This window comes from Parambassis ranga, chromosome 1, assembly GCF_900634625.1.
Source record: "Parambassis ranga chromosome 1, fParRan2.1, whole genome shotgun sequence".
Taxonomy (NCBI): domain Eukaryota; kingdom Metazoa; phylum Chordata; class Actinopteri; family Ambassidae; genus Parambassis; species Parambassis ranga.
In genome coordinates, this window is record NC_041022.1 from 19,335,078 (window position 1) to 19,362,650 (window position 27,573).

The window sequence follows — 27,573 nt, forward strand, 5'->3', positions numbered from 1 at the left end:
TTCCCCTTTACAAAGAAATGTGCTCCGCAGGGAGCTACATGATAGCACCGTAATGAATTACACTCCAATATACATGACATAACAGAAAATTATAACAACACAAGTAACACAACAAAACAAAAAACAACACAACATGTTGAGGTTTGATGATGACACAGAACTACGAAGTGGGTGGATACCATGTTTTCGAGTTTGTAGAAGATGATACTGTGATCATGTATACATGGGAAAGGATTGGACCGGCATAAAAAACGTGAGCGCACCATTTACTCCTCCAAGGAGGAAAAAACATGTGAGAGCATGTATGCACTTCTGTTGATCACACTGAGAATGTATGTCATGATGTATGTGATGAGTTAAGGGCAGAGTGTATAAAAACACGAATGTCTGACAGAGGAACACTGTTGTAGGTATATCAACTTATAAATATGCGGCCTTGAATGTTGTTTTCTCCCTGCATGTAAAAAAGTGTCCATGGCTCTTTTTTTTCCTATTAAATTACACGTGTAGTTTGCTCCCCTCTTCCCCGTGACCAGGTTAACCATTGTAGCAGACCGGACCGACCTGGAAACCAAACTTTTGGCTCCCATTTCCAAAATCAGACACAGCCACGTCGATGATGGGGAGTGTGTTGGACAGGGGAGCATCAAATTCCAACACCGTCCTCTCCTGCCCTGAGCGCGCCTGAAGCAAGCAAGACCATCAGACAATTAAAAAAAAAGCTTGTGTGTTTTCACATCTGTGTCTTTGAAATACTCACCTGACACCCATCATATAGTGCGCTGATGTAATGTGTGTTCTCATGCGTCAGCTCCTCCCCGTTGCTGTCTCTGAAGCGTAGTGCGTGTTCGTGGCTGTGGGTGGTGGCGTGCAGCCAGGCGGCGGAGTTGAGGCAGTGGTAGGTAAAGGTCTGCTTGGCTGTGGCACTGAGCAGCTTCAGGAAGGTCAACTGAACAATGTGGACTGGAACACCATCTGACCCAGAGTAGGAAAACTGGAAGGGAGAGACATTTTGCTGGAAGTCAAAAGTGTTGGCAGCACAAGACAAAGTTAGTAGGTTTGAAAATGTCAGACATTCCTCTCAGTGCGTGAAAGACTGGTTGCATATGTAACAAGTATTAAAGAGGTAGTAAAGGGTGCATAGAAGCACACTGTATGGTCACCTTCACTCTTAGGAAACAAAATGTTTTTTTCCACTGCAGGATGCTGGGGTAAGTGCACAGGAAGAGCCCCAGCATAATGATGACATAATCATTTCCCCTCATCCACACTGTAATAAGCCATTTCTCTTGTTTTCTTTTTCTTCTACTGTTTCTCTCTTCATGTCATTATTTATCTTACTGTTGAGCTGGCCGTAGACACATCTTTATTTTCCCATAAAACAGCCCTGAAATACGTATGTAGGGGGATGGTTCCAGCAGTGGGAACACACTCAAAGCAGCATAACTCCCTTGAAGGAGCAGCAGTGAGAGAGCATCTCAAGGTGAAGCAGATAATCCATACCCAGCCTGAGAAGTTGTAACTGTAATAGTTGTCCGATCAATTTATCAATATATAACTTTAATCTTTATTGGTCTTGGTTAAAATTTCAGCTATTTTCAGCACACAGCTTTATTTATATGGGTACATTTTTCAAGTCTGCAACCCCTGACATAATTATAAAACTTCTAAAGCACACAGAACCTCTCTCCTCCAGGCCACAGCACTTCCTTTGCTGAAGCAACACATTTTGATTCTGCTCATTGCCTGAATCCATCCTCAGACTAAACTCCTCGCACAGAAAGGATGTGGTTTGTTCCTTTGCAGGAGTTTGAAGCCCTGGATTAAAGAAGTCCTTTTAATTTTTTCATTTTTCCACTCTTACTCTTTCTGACACATTGTCTGCTTTGGTAGAAAGGGCTACCCCTTCTGTGTTGTACTCACCATGATAACTAGTGACTAACCACATCTATACACCCCTTCATCATTACAGTAAGTAAAACTTGAAACATGGAGTAGAAAAATTAGCAGAAGCTTGCTGGTAAATGAGAAGTCAGTGGAAAGAGGCCAACTGTGCTCATACTGACATGATCTGATGGCTGCCAGCACTAGATGGTCTGATGGTTTTGTATTAATTATATAAACGGAGTACTATTGTCAGACATAATGCCAACTACTAGAAATGCAGCCATGAAAGCCCATTAATAAATCAAATGCGCAGCACCGTGTATGTCTGTGATTACATATTTCCAGTTAAGTACTGATCTATAGCACTGTATGAATCAAACACCCACACATACACATAGCAGTACCACAACTATGACACCGTACCTGCTTTCCTTTCCTGAATTTACTGTACCAGGTGCCAGGTTTTTCTCCTTTCCAGGCTGCTAATTTTACCTGATGAGAAACAACAATCTGTCGTCACGTCAATGAGTCAATAAAAAGATGATGACTGTATTATATTGGAGCTATGAATGTCTTCTGAACAGTGTGTGTGTGTGTGCGTGTGTGTGTGTGTGTGTGAACTAACCGACTGGAACTTCTTGTCAGGTTGCAGACACGTCTCTCCCTGTGCAGTGAAGTTACAAAACACCTTGAAGGAGTCTCTATGGCAACCCTGGTTGGGATCTATCCAGTACTCACCTGCAAAGAGACAAAGAGGAAGTGAAGGTAAGGTCAGAACATTTCAACATGAAGCACAGAGAGACAAATACAGAGACTGTGATAAACAGATGGCTGGACATATAAACTGATATAATACCATTTGGGAGCTCTGGGTGGAGGAGCCAGAGCTCCTTGCAGGTGCGAGCGGGGTTGAGGTATGTTCCTTGCGGGTTACGCAGACCTTCCACTTCAACTTTCATAGAGGACAGAGATGCAAACACTTCCTCCATGCCCTTCTCTTCCTTCTCCTTCTCCCAACCGTTCTGCTCCGCCTGGTCTCCTTGAATCCATTCTTCCTCTCCTCCGTCCACTGCCTCCTCCTCCTCATTTTCAAGTGCAGCACCATCCACTTCAGTGTGTGTTCTCCTCCTCCTTCCCCGCTCTGGCAGAGGGACAATCCCTGCAGCAGGAAGTCCCTGCAGGAGAGGCACACATAGATACATGTCAGGATGTGAAGTGGTAGTTAAATACATTCCATTTCTGTGAACAGGACTTACTGGAGGTCCTGGAGGTCCTGCAGGTCCAGTGTCTCCTCTGGGGCCAATCGGACCCTAAAACAACACAATGAGAAGACTTACCAAGATCCAGTGTTAAAGAAATGATTCATTATGTTCTTTGGATTAGAGTTACCTGGTTTCCTTTAGAGCCCTTTATGCCAGTAGCACCCTATGAGAAGAGAGACACAGAGACAGAATGAACAATGGTCCAAGCTAATGACTGTAATTTATTTGTACATAGGTATAAATACTCACAGCCAGACCCGTGGGGCCAGGGGGGCCAGGGGGTCCTTGTGGGCCAAACTGACCCTGTTATTACACACAAAAGAAACAAACACATTAAGAATAAATGAATCTGCTGGAGGCCAATGCTATAAGGCATCACTTGTAAAATGAAAATACTAAACCTTACATAGTAGGAATGTTTCATTATAGAATGATAAATGTATTGTTATTATGGGATGGCATCTATTTAAAGTCTTCTGCCTGACTCTTGTTACCACCAGAAAATTGCAACTTTTTACTAGTCATGTTTTGCCTTTTAACTGCATTTTATTCCAGACATATACAGAAGCCTTTTGGGTGAACTCTTTTTGCATCATTATTTCACATTAATACGCTGGAGTCTGTTGCAGAACATCCACCTTATCCAGCACCTGCACTACATACATACTTAGTACATTTGGTGAAACAAATTATTACTGCTAGGGCCATCAAAGTTTGTGGATCTGTGATGTGATTTTTTTCATTTACATATGTATCGAATTCCCACCATGACTAACAACAAAACAATCTGCTCTCAGATCAATGAGTCAATACAAAGATGAGGACTATATTGTATTCATGAAGGTCCTGATAATTTCTACTGCTCACACTGAACAGTTTGTGTGTGTGTATTTCAGTATTTTTGCACCTCATCTCCTTTTGGACCCAGTAGTCCTTGGTTTCCTGGAAGTCCTCTATCACCTTTCTCTCCAATGTCTCCTGGTGGCCCGATCAGACCTATCAGACCACCGTGACCCTGTGCAGACATCATGAATGAAGTCAGAAACAAAGTCACAGTCAGGGTCTGTGTGCATGGTGTGTATGTGTGTGTGTATGTGTGTGTATACAATGCATGCACCTTGTCTCCCTTTTTGCCAGGGTCTCCTTTTAGTCCCGGTAACCCTGGTGGACCCTGATGAGATGAAGGTAAGATAAGGTCAAACACGTGGACAAGTACAATAAAAACATATATTCACTTGTCTGACAAATCTGCTTTGCACCTCATCTAAATGTAATTAATGTACATTGCACCCGGCCAAGTGGTACTCTGTTTCAAACACCCCCCCACTATTCATAAAAACAGAGCTTGTTGTTTTTACACATCAGCTTTTTTGCAAGAGATTAAACAACCACACATAATGTGTTAATTAGTGAGCTTCAGGGTGCTGGAAGTAGACTTTTTCTCCCATGCTTCATGCTGAGCTAAGCTAACTAGCTGCTGGCTTTTGTTTCATTTACTTACAATGCAGCTACAAATGTGGTGTTAATTTTCTCATCTCAGCGTCAGCGAAAAATGAAAAAGCATCTTTCAAAAATTGATGAGTCATCTTACCATGGGACCTGGTGGTCCTGTCTGTCCTGGTGGTCCATTCAAACCTTGCTCACCCTGAAAAAAAGACACAGAAACACAAATTGTTAAACATCCATTGTTATGATGGTTTACTCTTATTCATGCTTTGGTTAAATGGCCTTACTGCAGGGCCTGGGATTCCTCTAAGACCCTGGGGACCAGGTTTTCCAGGGTGCCCTTGGCCTCCTACAGGCCCTGTCTTTCCGATGGGACCCTCCAGTCCGGGTGCACCCTGAATTGACAGATGGTAGGTCACCCTTCAGACACTGGGAGCGCTCAGTTATTATGCAAAAAGTTGTTTCTATCACTCACCTTCGCTCCTTTCAGGCCTGCTTTTCCTTCCTTTCCTGGTTTCCCCAAGTGGCCCTGAGAAACAACATTTTAAAATGATTCAGCCTGAATCTGTCATACAGGTGCACTCAAACACACACACACCTATACAGACAAACAAACACACTTCCTGTGAAGAAAAATGCTTCAAAACCCTGGCTAACTTAATCTTCTTCTCACTTAAACAGGAAATAGAATTCTGGGTGCCTCAAAGGTACATGTAGGCACAGACACATAACAAAGACACACAAACCCTTCGGCCAGGTGGTCCGGGTGGTCCAGGTTCTCCTGGAGCTCCTGGTGGTCCCTAGAAATATATTTTTTAAACAGTTTACATGTCAAACAAGTTACAAGTCTGAGCATTAAGCTGATCAATAACAGCATCTTTAATGATTATGCATTAAAAACTATTAAGGGGTATGAAAATGAGGAGCTCACAGATTTTCCAGGGTCTCCTGTGTCTCCTTTGGAGCCAGACAGGCCATCTACACCCTGAAGATGAGGGACAAATTGGGCACAGAGGAAAATGATGCTTAACACTTAATAAGCTTTCTCTACTTTTAAAGCAGAGAAATGTAAAAGTAACAAGGCAGGTGGAGGACTGGATGAGAATTAAACAACCAAACAAGTTACATAACACCACTACCACTGGCGATGAGTCAGCTCTTAAATGAACACACAAGTCCTTTTGCTTCTCTCCAAATAATGCATCACAATGGAAATAAATAAAGTAATTCTGATTCTGAAAACAAAGAGCAGATATTTACATTTGGTCCAGCTTCTCCCTGCTGTCCGAGGTCCCCAGTCACACCTATGGGACCCTATGAGAAAAGAAGGAGCCTCAGCTAGTACAGCATTACATGACACTGCATTCTCCTTCAGTAAATTACACTGCAAAGTAATGTGGGTTTTGGTATGGATGTATCTCACAGCATTGCCCTTGGCTCCATCCTCCCCTGGGGTGCCCCTGGCTCCTGGAGGACCAGCAGCTCCTGAAGGGCCTGTATCTCCCTTCTCTCCCTGGTCTCCTTTTTCTCCCTAAAGTACCATTGCAGTAGAGCAAGTGATTATGATGAGTGGAGCTTAGGAGATGAGAGAGAGAAACTCAAGAATTCAAGATAGAGGGAGTAATATTGGAGACATCTTTGAATGCCTCCTCAAAGAGTAAACAAACTCACTGGCCTGCCTGGAACACCAACTGCTCCAGGGTCACCTGCTTCGCCGTCCTCACCCTTCAACAGAAGAAAAACAGACATCAGAATTCAGATCATTTAATTAAGGTGTTTATTAACCAAAATATGTTTTTATCTGCTTCCTCACCTTCTCCCCAAGGACACCTGGCTGTCCTATCATACCTGGTCGACCATTTGGCCCCTGTACAGCACAGAGACAGTAGTATTATTTCAGAAAGCAAAAACTGGATCCAAAAACATGTGTGTGAGACGTACCTGTCCCCCAACAGGTCCTTGAGAACCGGCTGGCCCTTGTTGCCCAGGTGGACCCTGAAGTGAGTGACAAAGGGGGAAATCATGAGTTTTGAATGTGTAAATAAAGGAGAATGTGGTGCAGGTATTTAAAGAGAAAAAGAAGTCACCATTAGTCCCACGTGTCCACTCTCGCCCTTTTCTCCTGGGAGGCCAGGCATGCCCTTGGAGAGAACATACAGGATTAGAGGATTAGAGTGGATAATTCAATGCTCACGCCGTCTCTTCAGAAAACATCACTTCAAAAGGTCTGCACTTTTATGAATACAAATCTCACCTGTAATCCTATTGGTCCTTTAGAGCCCTTGAAGCCGCGCAGTCCCTCATCTCCTTTTGGGCCGTACATGCCCTGTTGTCCCCGGGGCCCCGGCAGTCCGTCTACACCCTGACACACAGCAGAGAGGTAGAAGTGAGTGTCTTTATGACTTTCACATTTTTAAAAATGTTGTGAAACATTTCCTTTAAAAGTGATTGGGTTGAAATATTATGATAGGACCGCCATAGAAACTACATTTATTTTCTTGTTGTGGACCTTCCTTGCTTGGCTGGAAGTCCAGCAGCAGTGCTGGTGTGGCGTCAGTCTCTTCTTTTCTTTTCTCTTCGTTTTTTTTTGGTTTTTTTTAGTCATATTTTGCCAATTTGAGAAGTGAATGTTATGTAGCAGAAGCTGGGATAATTTCCTTTTGAAGAAATATAGGGGAGAGTGCAGCTTTGCTTGTTTTTTTAGAAATTCCCTTTTAAAATCATGACATGCACAGAGCACTGCTGGCTAAACTATTCACAGAGAAGCCTCTCACTCCTGCTGCTTTCATTCATTTTTAATTTAAATTTCAGCAAATGTCTTGAGATATCATCAGCATCCTAACCACCATGGTTTGGACCAATGAGTGTGCTGTGTGGGTCTCCAGGCAGTTAGAAGTGTTTTACCTGGTCTTTACAAATGCTTTCTGAAGACAACTTTTTTTTCACAAACATTTGTTTGGACCAGATTTTTACCATTAGCAGCAATGTATGTACCAATAACCAGTTTATGCACAAGTGAAGAGAAACTCACTGGAAGTCCTGGTTGACCAACTGGGCCCTGAGCACCTGTGGAACCTGCTGGCCCCTGTAGGAAAAAAAGGAAAAAGTGTTAGTGTAAGTGAATAAGTCCATGTGGATGTAGTTCTCCAGTGTTAGACTCACCGCTTCCCCTTTGTCTCCTTTGCTGCCTTTCTGCCCAGGTCCTCCCTGCTCTCCCTATGGACACACACACACACAGAGGACAGAACTTATCACCACAGTAAAAACACAACACACTCAGCATCTGGCTCTGGCTCATGGACACAAATGGATACCTTATCCCCGTCTTCTCCTGGAGGTCCTGCAGGGCCTGTAGCTCCAGGCATTCCAACAGGTCCCTGATCCCCGTCCTGACCTGCCGGTCCAATCGGACCTTTGTCTCCCTAAAACACAGACGCAAACATATTATTCTGCATACAAACAAACAAAAGTGATCCAACGACAGACTTTTTTTCATCCACAGCATATACGAATGTCATCCAATCTGGTGGAAAAACACGAAAACAGACAGCACTGCAGTACCAAAGACAAACAGTAGATGTACTTACAGGTTCCCCCTTCTCTCCCATTGGTCCAGGTCCACCAATTGCTCCAGCCCGACCAGGCTGTCCAATTGCTCCAGCTGGTCCTGGGGGGCCTCTCTCACCTCCTGGTCCCTACAGACAGGATGTTTTTCATTGAATGTCTTCATCAAAGTATTAAGGTAAAACATGGATGCTTTAAAACTGCTGCATTTATAATATTTTACACCTTATTTTGAGTAAAAGACACTATGTCTTAAACTTCACTTACTATGGCTCCTGATGATCCACTAGGTCCTGATCCGCCTTTCAGACCAGGTGGTCCCTGGAAACATCACACATCATTTTGTACTTCATCAGAACCAGAACTGTTTCTGTAACCGTGGTACTGAAGTGTTAGTTACCATGATCCCAGGAGCTCCTCTGCTCCCTCTAAACCCTTTCAGTCCTGCAGGACCAATCTTCCCAGATGTTCCATGTAAACCTGGGTCTCCCTGTGAGGCAACATTTACACATTTACACAGTACAATCAAAATACAAAGGATAACTCTATGAGGTTAAGCTGATTACTGTGACTTGAGTATGTAGGCTTACCTTCCCACCTTCCTTCCCAGCAGCTCCAGGTAAACCATGCTCTCCAGGGCCACCTGGTGCTCCTGGATGACCTCGGTCCCCTGTTGGGCCAGACTCTCCTGATTTGCCCTGAAACACAAGAAAGTCACTGAGATAATTATTCACAGAAATAAAAACATGAAACATTAGAATACCAGTTCCCATGTTTGTGCCTACCTGCGGTCCAACAACACCTGAGGGTCCTGGAGGTCCTGTCTTGCCTTGGAATCCCTATGGTCACAGAAAAGATGCACATAAGTGTGTAGTGTCATGCAATGTAACATTAGAAACCTTCAGCATTGACTTCTTATAATCTCACTTACTGGCTCTCCTCTTTGACCTGGGTGACCTGGAAGTCCATCCTTTCCAGCAGGACCCTACAAACACAGACATAAGTTTAAGAAGGTGAGAAAAAAGGGTCACACATTTCACTCTGATCAGAGTTTCTCCATGTGACTAGGATTTAAAAAAGATTTTGGGATGTGCAGAAAGTCAGGCCATTACTTATGAATCAAAAGTCTTGCCTCCTTTTACAAAGATTGTGATTGGACGATGAAAACTTGTAGATGAAAATGATTTGATTTTCTTTTTCTATGAGATTTTAGAGTGACATATGAACTACATATTTCAGTCCGTTTTTTCTTTCAAAAAAGAAAATGAGTAATTGAATAGTGAACTTTTAATGCCTTTTTAAAAAAAAGATGGATCAGGTTCACATTTGTGTATTTTTCATTTTTAGCAGTCACTTACACTAGATCCTTTAGGTCCTAGCTCTCCATTCCTTCCTTGTGGACCTTGAGGACCCTAAAAACATCACCAGTCAATAAACAAGTAACAATTCAACCTATTAATCAACCAATGTTACAAGCTACAGTATCAATGAAGATCATACCCTCTCTCCAGGAGACCCTGGTGGGCCATCTTGTGCTGAAGCACCCTATAAAAACAGAGGGGAACATGATTGCGGTGATGGATAGAAATGTTGAGCAGTGTTGCTACTGGCAGAGGAAAATCAGCTGACCTTTTCTCCTGATTTGCCAGTAGGTCCTCTTGCGCCCCTTCCACCCCGTGCACCCTGCCGAAGAAAAAACAAAGGCGAGTCAAAAATCTGGGAACATCCATGAACTTGTGCTGACCTGAGAAAGAAGTTGTGCTTCACCAGGTGCAGTAAGGATACCACACATGAGTTCATATCCTAATGGTGATACCACCTGAACATAGTCAGTCTAACCAAGATAAAGAACAATTGTAGCTGCAATCTGTTTTGAAACAACTCACATTTGGACCCCTCTGGCCTGCACTTCCTGGTTGTCCTGGTGGACCCTGGAAAACAGCACAAAAGCAGAACATTAATGGAAAAAGTACTAAAATGGTGTTTATGATTTGATACCTACTACACACCTTTCTTCCTTTCTCTCCTGCAGCTCCCATTGAACCAGGAAAACCATCAGAACCCTGTGAAGGAAGAAGTATAAATTATCGACTACATGTATAGTTTTTACACTAATTTATTGTTTCATCTACTTTACCTTGGGACCCAGTCGCCCTGGATATCCTGGTAGCCCTGGAACCCCCAGCTTTCCCTAAACAAGAGACACAGTATGATTCTTAACTTATCTGGTACAAAATGACATTCCCTGATGCTTGTTTAGATGCTTGATTAGCTCTGTACCTTCTCCCCAGAAGTACCAGGAGCGCCTGGTTCACCCTCAGGACCCATCTGGCCTTTGGGCCCCTCAGGTCCATCTTCACCACGGGTCCCTGGACTACCGTTGTCCCCAACATCCCCCTTTGCTCCCATCTCACCCTTTGCCCCTGGAAACCCGTCCTCTCCCTGCAGACAGAATAAGCAGGAAGTGACAGATAAACCACAGACGGTACTGGACAGAGCAGAATATCCAGAATGCAGATCCTTTTACCTTCTCACCCTTGCTTCCTTTTAATCCTCGGATTCCATCTGCTCCCTGTCAAACAGGAAGATACACAACAAAACTAGAAGTCAACAAGAAAACACATGATGTCATATTACTGTTACTGTTACTGTTTAGTTTTTGCATTGTCTACCTTAACTCCTCTTTGTCCAGGGTATCCCACAGGTCCCTGCACTCCTGGAGGACCCTAAAAATCAACATGCAAACATATATTTAACAACTGCTGCCATATCAACACAACATGGATGCTTTGTACAAAAATGAATACAAACAAATACACACTTACAGGCAGACCTTTTTCACCTGGAGTACCCTCTCTCCCAGGGTGACCCTGAAGACATGAAGACAAGTTAATATGTGTGGTTAGGTATGTAGCTGTGATGCCGAGGTTGAGATTAGAGGGATCCATTATGTAAACAGCAGCTCTCAGAAGTGTGGACGGATGAAGCATCTGCAGTATGTACTTACTGGGGGCCCATCGTTTCCAGGTAAGCCCTGCATCCCTTTCTTCCCTTGAGGCCCCTACAAGATGAAGATTAGTCACTCAATCCCGACTTTCTCTGCCAGAGGAAAAAAATCCTACCTACAACACCCTTACCTTCTCTCCTGGCAAACCCACTAACCCCTGAGGACCAGGGAAACCCTGTGGGAGAGATGGAGGATTAGCATTTTTGTGGATCCATGCATGCAACTGAGTGTTGTTTATTTACTCTCTGCTCATACCACAATGCCAGGGTTGCCTTGCTGTCCAGCTGCTCCAGTGTCTCCTGGTGTTCCCTGTTACAGAAAAGAATGTCATAGGAACAACTGCAGCACTTACAAAGCTTCTTGACAACACTTATAATACTTACTATGTTTCCCTTTGAACCTTGAACCCCATCAATTCCACGAATGCCCTGTGAGCAGAGAAAGGGACTAATTTTTCCTGTATCCTTGAGTGCACTTCCAACAATTGTGGAAAACATGAGCTTTTAATTTTAGAAATAAAAGGACGTTGTCTCTATTGACAGATTGTAGGATTATGAGCTGGCAACTCTACAAAACACAAATTAATTCCACTATTTAGGTGTATTTCTCATGTCCTACGACATTCTCCTGTCTGACTAAAGAGAATAGAAGGAGAAATGCCTCTGATGCAAATGTTCTCAGCCTCTGGCGACAATAAAATACTACTCTACAACAGCTACAACATCATTTTGGATATATCACCTCCTCGCTTCAGGCATTTTAATGCTTAATTAACCAACATCAAGCATAATAATGTGTAATTTAAACAAAGTGTGTTATCTGATTCCAGCAAGCGCCAACTTGTGTAAGTGCAAACATACATTACAGAGAACTGAAAGAGAGCTTTAGGTGTTCATGATATGATCTTTTAGTTGGCAAGCAATGTTATGTTAACAAATGGAAAACCAATGCAACGAGATATTATCGTGCATGTATTATCTGATAGTTACACCACAGTTGGATTTATGTCACTGAGGAGAACAGCCTTATTTCCACTACATACTGGGTAGCTCAGAGGAGAGGACTCAGCAAGATAATCACTCTTATATTATACCTACTATACTGTTGTGAAGGGTAGAGGTTAATGTATGTGACCGGGAGTGTGTGGACATGTATGAAAATGTGTCAGGGTCACACTCACAGGCTGGCCTGGAGGGCCAGGACGACCTCTGGGGCCATTCAAACCTCTGGAACCCTGAAAAACACCATGACATATAGTGAGGTACAACAGCATTCAGCATGTAAGGCACAAAACCTCAGTTCTTCTGAGGATCACTCACACCCTCATCTCTGACCTTGTATGGATAGAAGTATGTAAGTACAGTGTGGTGGTATATGGGAATGTAAAACAAGTTGAAAGAATGGAATAGAAAATAATGATAGTTTTTGCTTAAAGTTACAGAGACAAACACTAAAATAATACATATTTTTCAAATCCTGTACAGATCAAATCTTGTGAGTGTGTGTGTGTGTGTGTGTGTGTAAACACTCACAGCATCACCTGGTTGTCCTCTTGGCCCAGATGGCCCCTGAGAACCCTGTAGGGGAAAAAAAGACATAAACACCTACATACACCTGCATAGAATGTGAAGATCTGACTGCTATGACCCCTGACCTTTTCTCCCAGCTCTCCTGAAGGACCTGCAGGGCCCGGCTTCCCTCTGTCCCCCTAGTAAATTACACACATGAAAGTTGAAAGTCAGTGTTATGAATGGTCTTCCAAACACACAGTCATTCAGCAAGATGACCTACTTTATGTCCTTTGTCTCCAGGGAGTCCAGGCAAGCCGTCAAATCCCCTATCCCCCTGAGAGAAATATGAAGCACAAGAAGAGATAAGATATCATATGTTAAGAAATTAGTAAGTATAAACTGTAACTGTGACATCAGTTTACCTTTGCTCCAATCTCTCCTATTGCACCACGGCCTCCATCTGCACCTCCTCGCCCCTAACAAACATACACACACAAAGATAAGCACGAGTAGACTTCTGACTTCTTCTCTGTAAATGTTTGAGCCACTGGGAACAGATCATCATCGTCCTTCCATATTAAAGTGTCTCACCCGCTTCCCAGGTCGTCCATTCTGACCTGGGATACCTGGAAGTCCTGGAGGGCCCTATGGAGGAAACAAAAAGTGGCAAAGACATGTAAGAAATGTTGCATAACACTGTTTAAAGCAAGAGTCTATACTCTGATTTAGTTGCCATGGCAACTATCTTACTTACTGATGGCCCATTCTCACCGCTGGACCCTTTCAGCCCAGAGGGACCTGGTGCACCCTGTGGACAACAATTTTGAGAACAATAACAGTTGTTGTTTCTATTTACATAAACATCACACTGACTTATAGGATTGCAAAATTAATATATAGAGTAGAAAAGCCTGAATCTACCAAAGTATTATCACTCACACAACATGATGAGCTCACTTACCAGTGGTCCAGGTCTTCCTCTGAGGCCAAGTGGCCCCGGAGGTCCCTTCATAGCCAACTAGAAGATAAAGTAGAGGTGTGATAATGGAGGAATCGGGGACACACAAACTGCACTTCTAAATCTAAGATGTAACAGCATTGTTGTGTACCTTGGTCTGCTGCAGGATGGCTTGAGCCTGTGCCTCTTGTGCAGAAACCACAGTACCTGCCTTTGGAGCACTACCTGACTGGAACTGCACACACAAGACAACCAAACTCAACACACCCCCCAGTGGACAGTCTACTGCACTGCAGCACAGGTCAGAATATATAAGAATATAGATGTTCTTATCCTACGTGTATATAGGAATAATAAATAACCAGAACAAATGAGGGGAGAAACATAAGATGCTGAATGTTTCAACTAGGTCACAGAACAGTTTAGTAAGTATTAAGACCAAACGAATCTTGTTTTATGGTCTTTAAAGTCAGATGTCAATACAAATAATCGATCATTGAAATAAACAGTTGTTTACCTGACTTCAAAATAAGGATTTAATGCATAAGATTAAAAAACATGTGCTGTGTTGGAATTCAAAGGCAAACAAATAGTTAATTTAAGTAATCTTCAGCCAATCCATTTCTCAGTAATGACATTCAAACATTTCTTTGCCCTGGGGCTTTGTTAAGGTTAACAGGACCACAAAACTGCAGCAGCAATATCCGTCCTGCTAAGTACAACCTCGAGGAAAACAGAATTTTCTTGTGTTACCGGTATGAGCATGATGTTTCCTGGGGGGCCTGGTATCCCATCAGCTCCGTTAAGGCCTGGTCGCCCTGGAGGACCCTGACGGGAAAAGAAGATGACAGTTATAGAGTGATGCCAACACATGGTCAGTCGGTAACACAGCAAACTGAAGGAAGTTCTTACCAGCTCTCCGGGGTCTCCTCGGGGTCCTACTAGTCCTGTGACTCCAGGAGGTCCTGGTTCTCCCTGCAAACACACAGATAACACATATATTAAACAATAAAGACTCTCGTTTGAAGCTAAAACTTTCAGTGTCATTGCAGTTGTGCATAAACTCTACATTCTTACCTCAGGTCCTGGTGGCCCATGTGGTCCTGTAATCTGTGTTCCCTGCAAACATTTCACATTAACACGCAATTTAGTCCCTTAGGTGAAGAAAAGACGTCACTGATGCATCTGTGCTGCGTTATTTCAGTTGTTGTAGCTAAAAAGTAAAAAGCTAATAACGCTGTTCAGTCAATTTGTGTATCTGCCTATAATTACAGCTTAGATGAGAAATATTAATTATATTTATATGTTTTACATGTATTTATATTTTTTATTTCTATTAATTTCAGATATAGATAAAGGAAACAGACACCGTTAAGGTACCATTTAGGTACTCCAATAGAGTAGACAAGTTTCCATCAGTACTGAAAATTCAGCATTTTGTGTGAATTCTTACCACCCCTAAATAGCCTGGCTCTCCTTTCTCTCCTTTCTCTGGTATGTCCTGATAAGTACAGAAGAAAGAAAAATATGAACAGGGTAAAAGCAGGTGACAGAGATGGTGACAGAGAAGGTTCTGTCCTCTAATCTGGACTAGTTTATATAAAAAAGATGTCTGAACTGCACCTGTGCATTCAGTGAGAACTCCCGTTGTCTCTCAGCTGGTCCATAGCGCTCATCGTATTCATCCTCATATTCATACTCGTTGACATGGTAGTAATTAGTGGTATTGTCGTAGTCTTCATACTCTACAATCTGTTCAACACATATGCACAGAAAAAAACAATTGAAAACAGAAAATGATGGGAAAACACAAACAAACATCTAAATGTATGTTGCTGTTGTGCCTGCTAAGTCTCACCTCGTACTCAGTGCCATTAGAAGCTGCGTCCACAGTGGAAACATCATAGAGGTCGCTGTAGTCAAACTCCTCAAACTCCTTAACCACATGTTTCTTAGGTATTCTGTCTGACTGTGGATGACATGACTTATGTATTTATATATTAAACTTTATTAGAGCCTCAGTTTCTTGTTTTTCAATTGCACCTCCAGTGGTACTGCAATAAAAAACACTTGCACATATAAGAGTGTATTGAGGTGTAAGCCAGATGATAAATCAACCTGCAGCAGCGGAAGAGGATTTGAAACTTTTCCCAGAAGTGTTAAGCACTGGCACTCAAAACCTGGCAAAATGTACTCGACCACAAGACATGTAATAGGCTTTAGTACAAGCGTGAGAGATACTGAGAAAGACATACTGTGTGAGTGTAGAGCTGATAATAGAAGCTTTTATCATTTTATTTTAAGACTGGCAGCAGGGAGATAAACAGCTATAAGTGTCTGTGTGATGTTTTTCAAACTGCAGCTACCATCTAAAATGATCTAACTCCCCATAAGAGCAAACCTTTTCTTCACATCTACAATGACCTTTGACCTACCTAGAGAATTTCACAGTACAAATATATGGCAAACATAATTAAGCCGTTCATCTTTTTGACATATCTGGTTTTATAAATACCTGTAAAAGTTTCCTCTTGCATGTAACCTTAAGGGGCCCCTTGAGTTTTAGAGCATCTGTCTGGATTTACAGCACCCAACACCTGAGAGTGTTATGTGTGGAATGGGCCAGGTATCTCACATTGCTCATGTTGTTCAACTCTCTCTCTCTGCCTCCTCTCTGATTGGTCTTACCTCATCAGCCTCTACTAATATACTGTTGTAGGGTAACTGTGCTTCACAGTCTGGGATGTAGTCCTGACAGTAGGTCTCTGCTGCTCTGGGGTCATCCATGATCAGCAGCTGCTGAATGTCTCCCTGTGACACAAAAACACGAAACTCTGTGATGCCACATTGGTCATCAGGAATGTACTTCTGGATCACAGTAAGGGTGTCGTCAGTGTACAGTTTGTGATTAATTGAACACATGACATGTCATATGCAAGTGCCCCTCATGTCTTTATCTAAGACTGTATGTGTTCACTTAGTCAGATCAAAGTGAGGTAACAGGCTGCTTTTATCGTTGCTCTGCAGTTAATTGTCTCCAGAGCTTTAGTATCAAGTGACGCCAGCACATTAAGTCCTCAGACGAACACAAACTCTTTCTCCTTCTCTCTCTGTTCTACACATGGACGGGGCAGGCCAAGCCAATCACAGGGGGGAGGAATTGTTCAGTTAAACAGATGGACCACCTGATTCCTGCCCTGAAAACAAAGTTCACGGTCCATACTTGAAGTGTGTCAAAATGACCTCAGGCTGCAGACACAACAACAGAAACACAACCTGTAAAAGTTTTACACAGCTACAGATTTGGAGAAGATTGCTCAGGGATTACTGTGTTAATGCCTACAATAACTACTAATGAGCCCAAAGATTAAATATTGATATTGAGAGGCAGCCATAGACAAATAAAGATCACAGATGTCTAGCAGCTGCACTATGCTGTCTCAACCACTGGAGGGAGCTGTAGTGAGACAGAGTTTTGTTTATTTTCCTACATTTAATGAATCCGAATCAAACAGGCAGCAACAGGCAGAGATGCTTCACACACAGTGAACTAATCGTGAGTTTTAAACCTCAGTATTTTTTTCTTTTTCTATAGACAAATGTATACTTCATATACTTTTTATACAGACCATTTTATACATCATTGTACATTTTTAATGATGTGACCTGTGGATTTGTTTCTTCTTCCACTAACTTCCTCTTTTACCTTTAACTCTTTCAGTGTAATATTACATAACATACTGATACACACGCATCCATGTCTCTACATACCTCAAACACATCCTCATCTAGCAGGCGGGTTCCAAAGACAGTAACGCCATCAGTGCTGACTTGGGGGTCGTGATCTCTGAGCAGGTCCAATGTGTCCACCTTCACACAGTCCAGGTAGAGAGTCACTGACTGCCCGTCCACACTGTAGGCAACTCTGTGCCACCTGATAACAAGAATAGAAGAAGGAGACCACCGATGGGGAATCTTTGGTAAACATGTAGCATCTATGTATAGATTGTTAATTGTTCCTTTTCTAATTCTTCTTAACTGATAAATAAAGATATCCAGGGGAAAAAAACATGTGTGTATGTGTGTGTACGGGTGTCGGTGTATGTGTAGTTACCCACTTGCCATCAGCCAGGTTGATCTTTCTAAATGTGGGGTACAGTTCTGGAGGTGGCTGACCGTGGTGGTCCTCATACAGAAAAACGGGAGAACGGCCAACCTCCACACCCAGCTGCTGTGTGCCCTGACAGATGCAGAGGCAGGAAGTGTGACAGTTGTCAGCATGAAAAAAAAACTGAACACTTGGCAATGCATCCTACAGAGTACATGATTTATAGGTACTTATTATTTTGTATGCCACTACAGTTAATCTTTCAGTAAACGATCTGATTACACTTCTATTAATTATATTAATTATGTTTTGTGGTAAGAATTCAGCCTTTGCAGGTGGGGCACATAGCCTGTGAGACGCCACAATGTGTTTACTTTTTTAAAGTTAAATGCAGATACAGTGAAAAGAACATGACACATAACAGGAAGCAGACAGTAAACAGACAGCTTGATGAGGATAAGTAAAGGTCTGTTGTCAGCATCCTGTAAGGCTGATGCCTACCTGTGAGTCATACAGTGAGAGTAGAAAGACCTGAGAGCCTTTTACAGCTCTCACTGTTGCCATCACTGAGAAATTCACAGGGAACGGTGAATCTGAGGGGAAGACATGCAAACACATTACAGCAAACACATTCATACTGACACTCAACCACGTTATACTGAAACATACCAGGGAAAAGCTGCTTGGTGGGGGCACTCAGTTGGATCTTTTTGTTAATTTTAAAGGACAGGTCTGTCTCCTCTTGCCCCTTCCTGCTGGTGCACAGTCCTGCCTCCAGCGACACACCCTCCATGTCCTCCGAGAGCTCCAGGATCTTCAGGACATCAATGGGGCTGGCTGCAAAAAGAAACTATGGTTACTGCCTCTTAATGGCAACCAGTCACGCTGCAGTTTAATCCACATGTATGTGTAGAAACACATTGCAAGGTCATAGTAACTGTTCACCACTAAATGTATTCATCCTTAAATCCAAACCCTCCAAATCCTAACCCTCAACATCTGAGCCAAGGTTGATCAAATCCCCATCATGAAATGTAGTGATCACAAGAATGTGACTGATAGATGAAGATAGATAGTTGAAAACATGTCACCAGCACTGTGGCACAACAGAACACAGTAACTAATAACAATATGGCTGTGAACATGAGCAGGATTTTTGTGGGTTGTGTGCACTGAACTGAATCTTTCACACTCCTGTCAAAACAGATACAAAGAGTAAACATTGAAGCAGCAATCAATATAAATATATATTTCAACTGGAATAGGCAGTGGTTTGAATTTTAAACTAAAAGCAGTGGTGAAACTATTAAACATAAATAACTCCACTGACCTAAAACCTTCTTTCATTCACCTTGTTCTAAGTCGAGCCTGCAGCCATTTTCCCAAACAAGCCATTAAGCACTTCAGACCAAGCACCAACCAGCACAAAAAGTAACTGACTAGCTGGCTTTGTTTTTGTGTGATGTTACCTGTGAGACATGTAGGTAATTGTTGCCCTATGCTTGTAAATGACTGTAATACTTTATGATTCAGACAATGAACTTTCTGTCTCTGTCACTCTGGGTTTCTCTCTCTCTCTCTTAAAACATGTACTTGAAACAGAGATTTTGTGCTTTTGCATGATAACACCCAGCTTGGTGCATAGTCAAGGGTCTGCATCACACAGGACTGGTACCAGAGGGCAAATAAAAGGTGTTTTGATGATTCCTCTCAACACAACTGAACTGAACTCAACACACATATAAAGAAACACAAAAACCAACCACTACTATTCTAAAGATATAGTCAGAGTCTTGCAGACATGCTTAACATGAACACACATATTCTTATGTAGACACAGTGGTCACAGAGGATGGACTAATCTGAAAAAGATGGCGTATAAAAAAATGAATGCAGGAGGGGAGGGACAGCAGAGAAATCTGCACCATATTGCAAGTAAGGAGAGAAGGGGGTAAAGAGGGAAAATAGAAGAAATAATAGATGGTAGGGGAGGGGAGGGCATGCCTCTACTGGTGTGGCTTCTTTTCACACGTATTTCTGAGGCTTACGTAAACCATCCATCTGCCACACACACACACAGCCTCACACACACAGGTGCACATGAGGTTGGCATTATGTCTGAGTGCCAGATGTATTTGCTGTTTGTTTGTTTTTTGGGTCTGTTTGTCCATCTGTCTGTCTGTCTGCCACCCTTTGACAGCTTGTCTTTCATGAGCTTTGAATCATATTATTCACTAATACAGCTGGTGATTTATGTCCCTTTGTGGGCCGAGGAATGACGTATTTTCATTAAGTCAACTGCTCTCTGCACTTTCAATGCTGCTTCACGGTTGTTTTGTATGACACAAAACACTGAGAACTGTTTATATTTGGTTTTAAAAGGTGTTTCAGTAATCTCGCCCAGGGGTCGGTGGGGGTGGGGTATATGTATGCCCCATAGCTACTGGATTATGTATGTAAATGTAGACAGTGTTAAAATAAATGTGTTATTTTTGACACCTTCTATTGTATGAACTTCATCTTTTATATTTTTATACATTACCTGGTGTCTCTTCTGACATACAGCAGGTCACAGAGCCCATGTTCAGTTAAAACATCACTCTGCCATTCAAGAAGCATCTCTGTTTTGCATGGCTGACCTATCAACAGTAAGGTTTGAAGAACTAATATAGAATGCCTCTCTCCATTAATAATCACTTATGTATATTTCTGATTGAATCTTTGTCATTCAGACATCTTAGACCACATACCATGCATTCTGGGCAACATCAGTAAAGAGTTCCTGCAGTTATTTTATGATCAAAGATCATCATCATCATGGTATCAGTCTTTGTATCTCTTTTTTCCTATTATATAGAGAGGTCATGAGATCAGAAGTCCATTGCAAAAGAGTATAGTATAAACTATGCATGTTGCCTCTCTGACCCACATGTCCACGCAGTGCAAAATATACACCTTTTATGTTTCTAATCAAAAATTCTACCCGTTAATCTTTCTTACTGAAGAAAGCTGGCTGAAGGTGTGCACATGCTAGAGCCATAATCATACATGGTGTATCAATGCTCCTGACATAAGCAGTGTACACCGAAGTGTGTACAGAAGAAGAGGTCTCAGTAACACATACCAGGGAATGATCGACAGCACTGACATCTGAATGCAGCAGAGGACAAGATGAGACATGGATGCTTTGCTCCTACTCTAATGCTCACCAGCTGAGGATTCCCTATACTGTTGATGCATGAGTATGTATAAGTTCAAAGTAATGTCCATATAATGTACATGCACACACACGCAACATACAATGTGAACACAAGCCCTACTGTACTGTACTATACATACAGACAGGAGGGAGCTCTGGTCTCCATCAGTTGTTGGTGTCCTGAGGCTCTAAAGTGTGGTGTGAGGGGCACCATGATCAACATGCAGACACATGCAGAACATGTTGAATGTCAGGATCAATATGAAGCAGAATGAGTGTAGTTTGAGCAGAGAGCTCTGAAAATCAGAAACATCCAATATAAAAAAATAGTGATAGCACATATCTATGAATGGATATGTGGCTGGATGGACAAGAAAAGCACTAAACTCAACAGATCTCTTATACAGGCAGGTTTGACAGCTGTGAGGCAGTGAGGTGTTAGCAGAGGGGACTGTCTTTTATCAGGTTATCTACAAGTGGGACACTGTGGAGCAGCAAAGCAGACACAAACAACGTAAGTTAACTGGTACCATATTGCAAAGACTATGGTTTTTCTGGAAACCAGATGTGTGTCTGTGTTCGTGTATACGAGAGAGAGAACTAGGTTAGTTCCTTTTCTGTGTGTACATGTGTGCCTGTGTGTGTTTGCGATTAGTCTGTTATTATCAGTAATGGTGAAGAATGCAATAACATGCCTTTTTTTGTTGCAAGAAACAAGAACTAAGGTTTCTAAACTGCACAATAACACACAAAACACACAGCAGGGCTCTATTTCCCCCAACGGATTTGCCCTGGGGGCCTGTCATTACAGACCTCTTTTACTCTTTTCAGTCTCTCTTCCTGGTTTTACTTTTCTCAAATGTCCCTCTCAAACACTTAACATGGCTCCTCCTCAGAGACAAAACCAGGCAAATGATAAAAACCAGAGAAGAGTAGGAAGGCAGGGAAGAATAGGATACAGGGACCATATGTTTTCTTTTCTTCCTCTTCAGCTGCCTCTGATCAAAGAAACACACTGGACTGTCTATCCTGCTGTCAGAGACACACACATGCATTTACTTAGATGAATATTTAATATCAGTATCATAGAAAGGGAAGCCTGAAGACAGACAGACATCTCCTCATTATCCCTTTCTATGAATCTTTAGTAAAACCTCACTCTCTCAGTGGTAAACTTCTCTCCTCAAATGAACAACGAAAGGGTTTTACATTCATTCCAACCAGGCTAGTCTAACCTCTGAAAGACCGATCAAAGACTGTATCAATATTTGTCTTTTGCTCTTCTCGGACTGCTGCACGTTGCTTTATGTGGCTCTGTGCTCTATTATTGTTGGATGTTGCATCATATGGTGACTTTGATTTTGGAGAACAAAGAGTGAGCTTTTCAAACATACGAAACGTTTACAGAGACACCCCACTGTGCCAGAAGGCTTGAAAAAAAATATACCAATGATGTGCCTTTTATTCTGAATGGCATGTAATACACAGTATATTATCATCAAAGCATGTATTACAACACAACATAATACACACAGACAGAACATTCTGCAGGGCCAAGTGACTTTGACTGATTAGAAAAAAGATTTACGGATCAATAGTTGATGTCCATATGGATCACATTCAGTGCGGTGTTGTGTTTGACTGAAAGCTCAACATTAACAAATGACATAGTACAATGATGCAACATCGCTCTAAATGGTCAATGGTCTGCATTGACATGTGGCGTTTGAAGCCCTTCACACCCTTTCTCTCACACAGGCACACACACATTCATACAACCCGAAGACAAATGGGCATGCAGCCAGGGATCCGACCTCACAGTGGACAACTTCTCCACTGAATCTGTGTGTGCAGATTGTGCTCTAATGTTTCTATTAGCATGCTAACAAACTCACAAAGTTTCCATTAAATGTTGCAGAACTTCCAGGAAAAAAAAAACAGTCAATTAGGTGCCTTTAAGCCACAACAACATAAGACATACCTTACATTGTGGTAGATAAACTGGTAACAGACTGAGCCACATCAGTGGCCTAAAATTGAACAATAACCAAACCTAACCACAGCTTTAACCACTGCAGCCAGCAGAGCAGCTGCAGCTCTGATTACCGTCAGAGGCTGAGCATCTGTAGTATCTGCAGGTTGTTTCCCTGAATGGACTGTGTATTACAACAAAACTGGACCAACAAGCAAACTGAAGTAACACACCAATTATTGCGAGCAGATGCAAAAAACACACATTGTGTTTTTGTTTCTGTAAAACTGGAATCTAAAGATGCCACATGTCCCCTAAAAGGCCCAGTGTGATCTGACCGATCAGCTCCTATAGCCTTAGATTCATCTAAGGCACTGCCAGTGCAGTGCTGCTGGTGAAAGAGATACAACTTTGATCAAGCTTTTAGTTGGATGCAAATGTGTATAATAATGTATAAACCCCTAAGGGCAGGCTGAAATATCAACTACTCATTATAATATCTCTTTGTTATATAGTAAAAAAGCTGGACAGAATGTTCATACTTAACTTATACAAGTACAGCAAGTCCGGACCATTGTGAGTTTAACTGGGAATCTGTGGCTGTTCCCCTCCAGACATGTAACTGACCCTCAACTCTAAACCCTAATTTATTCTAAACTATTCTACTCTGTCGCTTAAAATAATCACTCTCATTGATCACTGCAAAAAGTTTTCCAATTCTGTCATCCCAGCAGACTACCCCAGACATTCTGGTTTGAGGAAACTGTAGAGCATTGTTCAAAATGATTCATGGGTTGACAAAAAAAGAGTTTCTGTGTATCATTATTTCAGATACGCTTGATGCTTGGCATAGCACATACACCACTATCCATATATGTGGGGGTGTGTAACCAGGTAAATGAAAGGGCGGTGGTAGAACAGTGAAGTCCATTTATCAATCAGCATCTTAGTTTCATGTTTATTTACCAAGAATTTCTAAAAAGAAAAATGATGACTTTCCAAAGTCTACATCCTACAGGCCTGAACACAACCTCCATAACTGGAACATACATCCTCCACCTTCACACTGAAGACTGGTGTTCCACAGGGATATGTGCTGAGCCCTCTCCTGTATGCTTTGTTCAATCCATCAGACTCATTAGAAATCATCAGAGAACTCCTGCACTGCACAGAGGATCGTGATGTATAGCACCACAGCTGGGCACCAAGAAGGCCAACATGTCATTGTGACACCTGCTTGAGGCCACTGCCTCAGAAGACATCCAATCCACTCTGCTACTTTAGATTTGTCACGCACCAACACAGCAATGACAATGATGTTCTTCACAGGCCATACTTTTAATGGTTTCTAATTGCATCGACTAATTTAGAAAGCAGTCATGGAACAGTGGACTGAATACTTCGAATTATGAATTATGTCATTCTGGCAACCAGGGGATCACTGAATACTTTGAATACTTTGGAAGCAATAAATGGCATGGGTCAGGCTGATAGGTACCTGTCATGCTGAGGTAGTAAGGCAGGTAAGAGTCTGAAACACCTTAGGCCAGATCATGGCATGCTTGACCGTAACTTGACCCCATTGATCATAATTCAGACTCGACCTGCTGACAGCCAGGTGTGTGACTGCAACTGAGCAAAATATCAAGAATGGCTTGTAACAGTTTAATAGCAGGTGATATGCAAAAGGTTGTGAAGTGAAAAACACACATGTTAACATGTGTGTGTTTTGTAAATCTGGGCTTCCTTTGAGCAGGAGGACATTTTCTAATAAATTCTCATTTTACAGGGACATCTTGAGAGATGCTACAGGGTTCACACCCTGACCTGGTGTGACCCCAGATGGCTTTAAAAGTCCAGAAGTCACATTAGTCACTTCAGTAATGACGTTCACAGACAGTGTGAACTTTAAGTATGTGTGTGTATACATGATGGAATAATCATAGTGTGATAGAACTGATTGTTTTTTTTTTCAGTTCATTGACACATAATGAATTTTTAACCAGCACAAAGGCAGGCAGTTAATACTTGTTTAGAGGTTAATGGTACATAATATAAATACTTTTCAGCTTTCTCAGAAGTTTCTCAGACAAAGCAGGTGGAGGCAACATGGTGGAACATTTGCCAAATCACCTGCTTGCTGAATGCAAGTCCTGAATAAAGGCGGTGTGTGTGGACTTGCAAATAAGCACAGTCATTAAAAAGGGAAATAATGCCTGTAATGAAGGTGAATGATTGCTTATAGTTTTTTCCCTAAGCAGTTAAGATTCTTACTTTAAATGCAACTGATTAAACAACCTCATCTCAAGGTCCATTTAGTACATTCAGATACATTAAACATACTAGATATGTGGTCATTTGCCATCTTTACAGGTGCAGGTAGGAAGAATTTGATAGATTTGATTTGATTTAGCTGCTTCTGATTTTCATATAAAGCCAAAATACTCTAACCTCATATTTACCTTAATACTTTTGTTCTCCTCTATTATTTGGGGCAGTAATGGATGAGACTGTTTTATCTGACACATCCTCTTTTTCTAGGCTGCCTATTACTGCTTTAAAGGTCAAGAGGTCAAGCCTTTTAATCTTCTTTTCCTCTTAAAGAGTATACATTATGTATGCCAACTTCCTCTAAACCTATCCTAAATCACTATATTATGAAGTATCTGTCTTATCAGCCTCCATGATCAAGGTCCAGCATCTGCACACGACAGAAACAGATGATCATGACATGTTCACCATGATCATCAGAGGAGCTGGACAGACTTCTTTAAAGCTTTTGGCATTCTATAAATTTAGAAGATCCCCTGACTGTTGTACACTTGAACTTGTGCTGATAAACATCAGTGACGCCTGGTACTAAAAGCTTCTGAAGATTAAAGTCCAGTTTGCAGTGCAACCCCAGGAGCTGCTGTATGAAACCAAGAGTCCCCGGTACAGTTCAGCACAGCTCACTTTAATTTGCCCCAGTCTGTTCCTCATTACCCAGCTGTAGAGGTTAAATATCCTGTAAGCTGCTGTATAAGAGAACAGACTGATGCTGCAGGTATGGCAGAACAAGTCCAGACATATAGGCCTACCCTTCTGACTGTCTCTCAAATGGGCTCAAGGAGCCCAGAAAAGGCTAGATGAGCTTTAGGTCTGCATGACCTGGCATGACAAACCCATCAGCCAAATGGGGCTCAAATTTTTTTCTGAAAGTTATTTAGAAAATGTGATAAATAGTATTTAGTTTGGCTGAATGGGGAATGTGGAGTGCTCAATTGACCTTGAAAAATCTACAAAACAAAATGTGTCTGGGTGCACAAATGGCTGGCGGGGCATGTGTTTGCTGGAAAGTATTAATATAAGAATAAGAAAGGGGTAAAGATTCAGGTTCCTGAGGGCCTAGACAGCAGGTGGTGACAAGTGATGTGACACAAACAGAGGGGGAGAGAGGGAGGAAGGAGGGAGGAACCAATAAAAACATTTTACTGATCCATTTAATCACGAAATTACATTTAGAAATCCAGCAACAGACAGACAGACCAATCCTTCATCTATCATCCTACCTGCGCCTGATGTGTGAAACAACGTGACAAGCAGCAGCAGCAGCAGCCACGTCTCGCGCACTGGGTTCCATCGGTCCATCATATTGCATTTGAAGTTATTGAGAAGTTATAGATGTGTCTGCCAGTTATTCCTTCGTGGCTCCTCGCGTGCAGTCAAGGGGGGACTTCGGCTCAGCAGGAGGGAAGTTTCACAGTCTGCAAGTGCGTCGCGCCCGTGCGTCCTGACGCGCACTCCAACAGCTGGCAATGAAGAGCGCGCATGCATAAAGGCTGTTTTAAGTGATGCTGGATGGTACTCAGCAGCCCGCACACTGCTTTCCTCTTTACTGTTTCACGTCTGAATGGACGGATGAAGACGAGAAACCAGCGGGGGAAAAAAACCTAATCTAGGAAGGTGTTTTCTCCTCCACCCGCAGAGAACTTTCCCCGCATTTTCTCCCTCCCTTCCCTCCCCTCCCCTCCTCTCAGGGGCGATCCCTCCCTCCCCTGAGAGTCCTGAGACTCGTGGGGCTGTGCTGAAACATAATTACCGCGCGTGTCACTATCAGCATCATTACTGCCTGAGTGATTTAAGGAAGTGTGTGTGTGTGTGTGACAACTGGATCTGTCGCTCTTTGACGCACACAGACGCGCGCGGACGCACGCCTTGCGTTGGTGCGCGCACATGCCCGAGCACATGTGCATTTTATTTGAAATGCATGAAACCTGCCAGAAAAAATGCTTTCTATATAAAACACACATATATATATATATATATATAAAAACACATCCAGCATGAGCAGTGAAGCTTGTGCCACTTTCACAGTTACTCTCCACGCAGTCTAACACGCGCACGCGCGCAGCATGCTAGGACAGGACAAAGGTGCTGCCCAACTAATAAAAATATGCTGCTGCAGATTCCAAATTCCAGTGCCTGTCTGTCTTTGCCCACCCCGCGCTCTCTCTTCAAACACACCATAGCTCGTCATACGCGCACAATAAAACCCAAAATGCACTCACTGACTTCTGGTTCCAGGGTTTACCATAGTTTATCTTAAATATGGAAAAGGCAAAGAAAGCAGCATCTTACTGGGAGGTTAAGAGTTTGCAGGTGAACTTTATGGGTGAA

The 27,573-nt window shown here is 42.4% G+C and overlaps 1 protein-coding gene across 1 annotated transcript; it reads right to left on the reverse strand.

Moving 5' to 3' along the window:
* Nucleotides 1-26,596, reverse strand: LOC114432314 (collagen alpha-1(XI) chain-like). The gene is made up of 66 exons (XM_028400244.1): nucleotides 26,466-26,596; nucleotides 18,413-18,580; nucleotides 18,245-18,336; nucleotides 17,754-17,875; nucleotides 17,407-17,569; nucleotides 16,324-16,446; nucleotides 15,494-15,604; nucleotides 15,259-15,387; nucleotides 15,089-15,136; nucleotides 14,713-14,754; nucleotides 14,548-14,610; nucleotides 14,389-14,463; nucleotides 13,787-13,870; nucleotides 13,639-13,695; nucleotides 13,432-13,485; nucleotides 13,269-13,322; nucleotides 13,100-13,153; nucleotides 12,958-13,011; nucleotides 12,821-12,874; nucleotides 12,699-12,743; nucleotides 12,347-12,400; nucleotides 11,550-11,594; nucleotides 11,422-11,475; nucleotides 11,297-11,341; nucleotides 11,167-11,220; nucleotides 10,985-11,029; nucleotides 10,832-10,885; nucleotides 10,687-10,731; nucleotides 10,440-10,601; nucleotides 10,297-10,350; nucleotides 10,169-10,222; nucleotides 10,046-10,090; nucleotides 9,789-9,842; nucleotides 9,660-9,704; nucleotides 9,518-9,571; nucleotides 9,091-9,144; nucleotides 8,945-8,998; nucleotides 8,750-8,857; nucleotides 8,560-8,649; nucleotides 8,427-8,480; nucleotides 8,183-8,290; nucleotides 7,910-8,017; nucleotides 7,758-7,811; nucleotides 7,627-7,680; nucleotides 6,850-6,957; nucleotides 6,683-6,736; nucleotides 6,537-6,590; nucleotides 6,409-6,462; nucleotides 6,267-6,320; nucleotides 6,019-6,126; nucleotides 5,856-5,909; nucleotides 5,527-5,580; nucleotides 5,342-5,395; nucleotides 5,071-5,124; nucleotides 4,883-4,990; nucleotides 4,741-4,794; nucleotides 4,267-4,320; nucleotides 4,057-4,164; nucleotides 3,399-3,452; nucleotides 3,277-3,312; nucleotides 3,144-3,197; nucleotides 2,744-3,062; nucleotides 2,513-2,625; nucleotides 2,311-2,379; nucleotides 761-994; nucleotides 1-684 (listed from the first exon to the last, which is right to left on the reverse strand). Exons 1-66 carry the CDS (start codon nucleotides 26,545-26,547, stop codon nucleotides 538-540), a joined length of 5,220 nt encoding a protein of 1,739 aa, XP_028256045.1. The 5' UTR covers nucleotides 26,548-26,596; the 3' UTR covers nucleotides 1-537.
* Nucleotides 26,597-27,573: the final 977 nt, after the last annotated feature.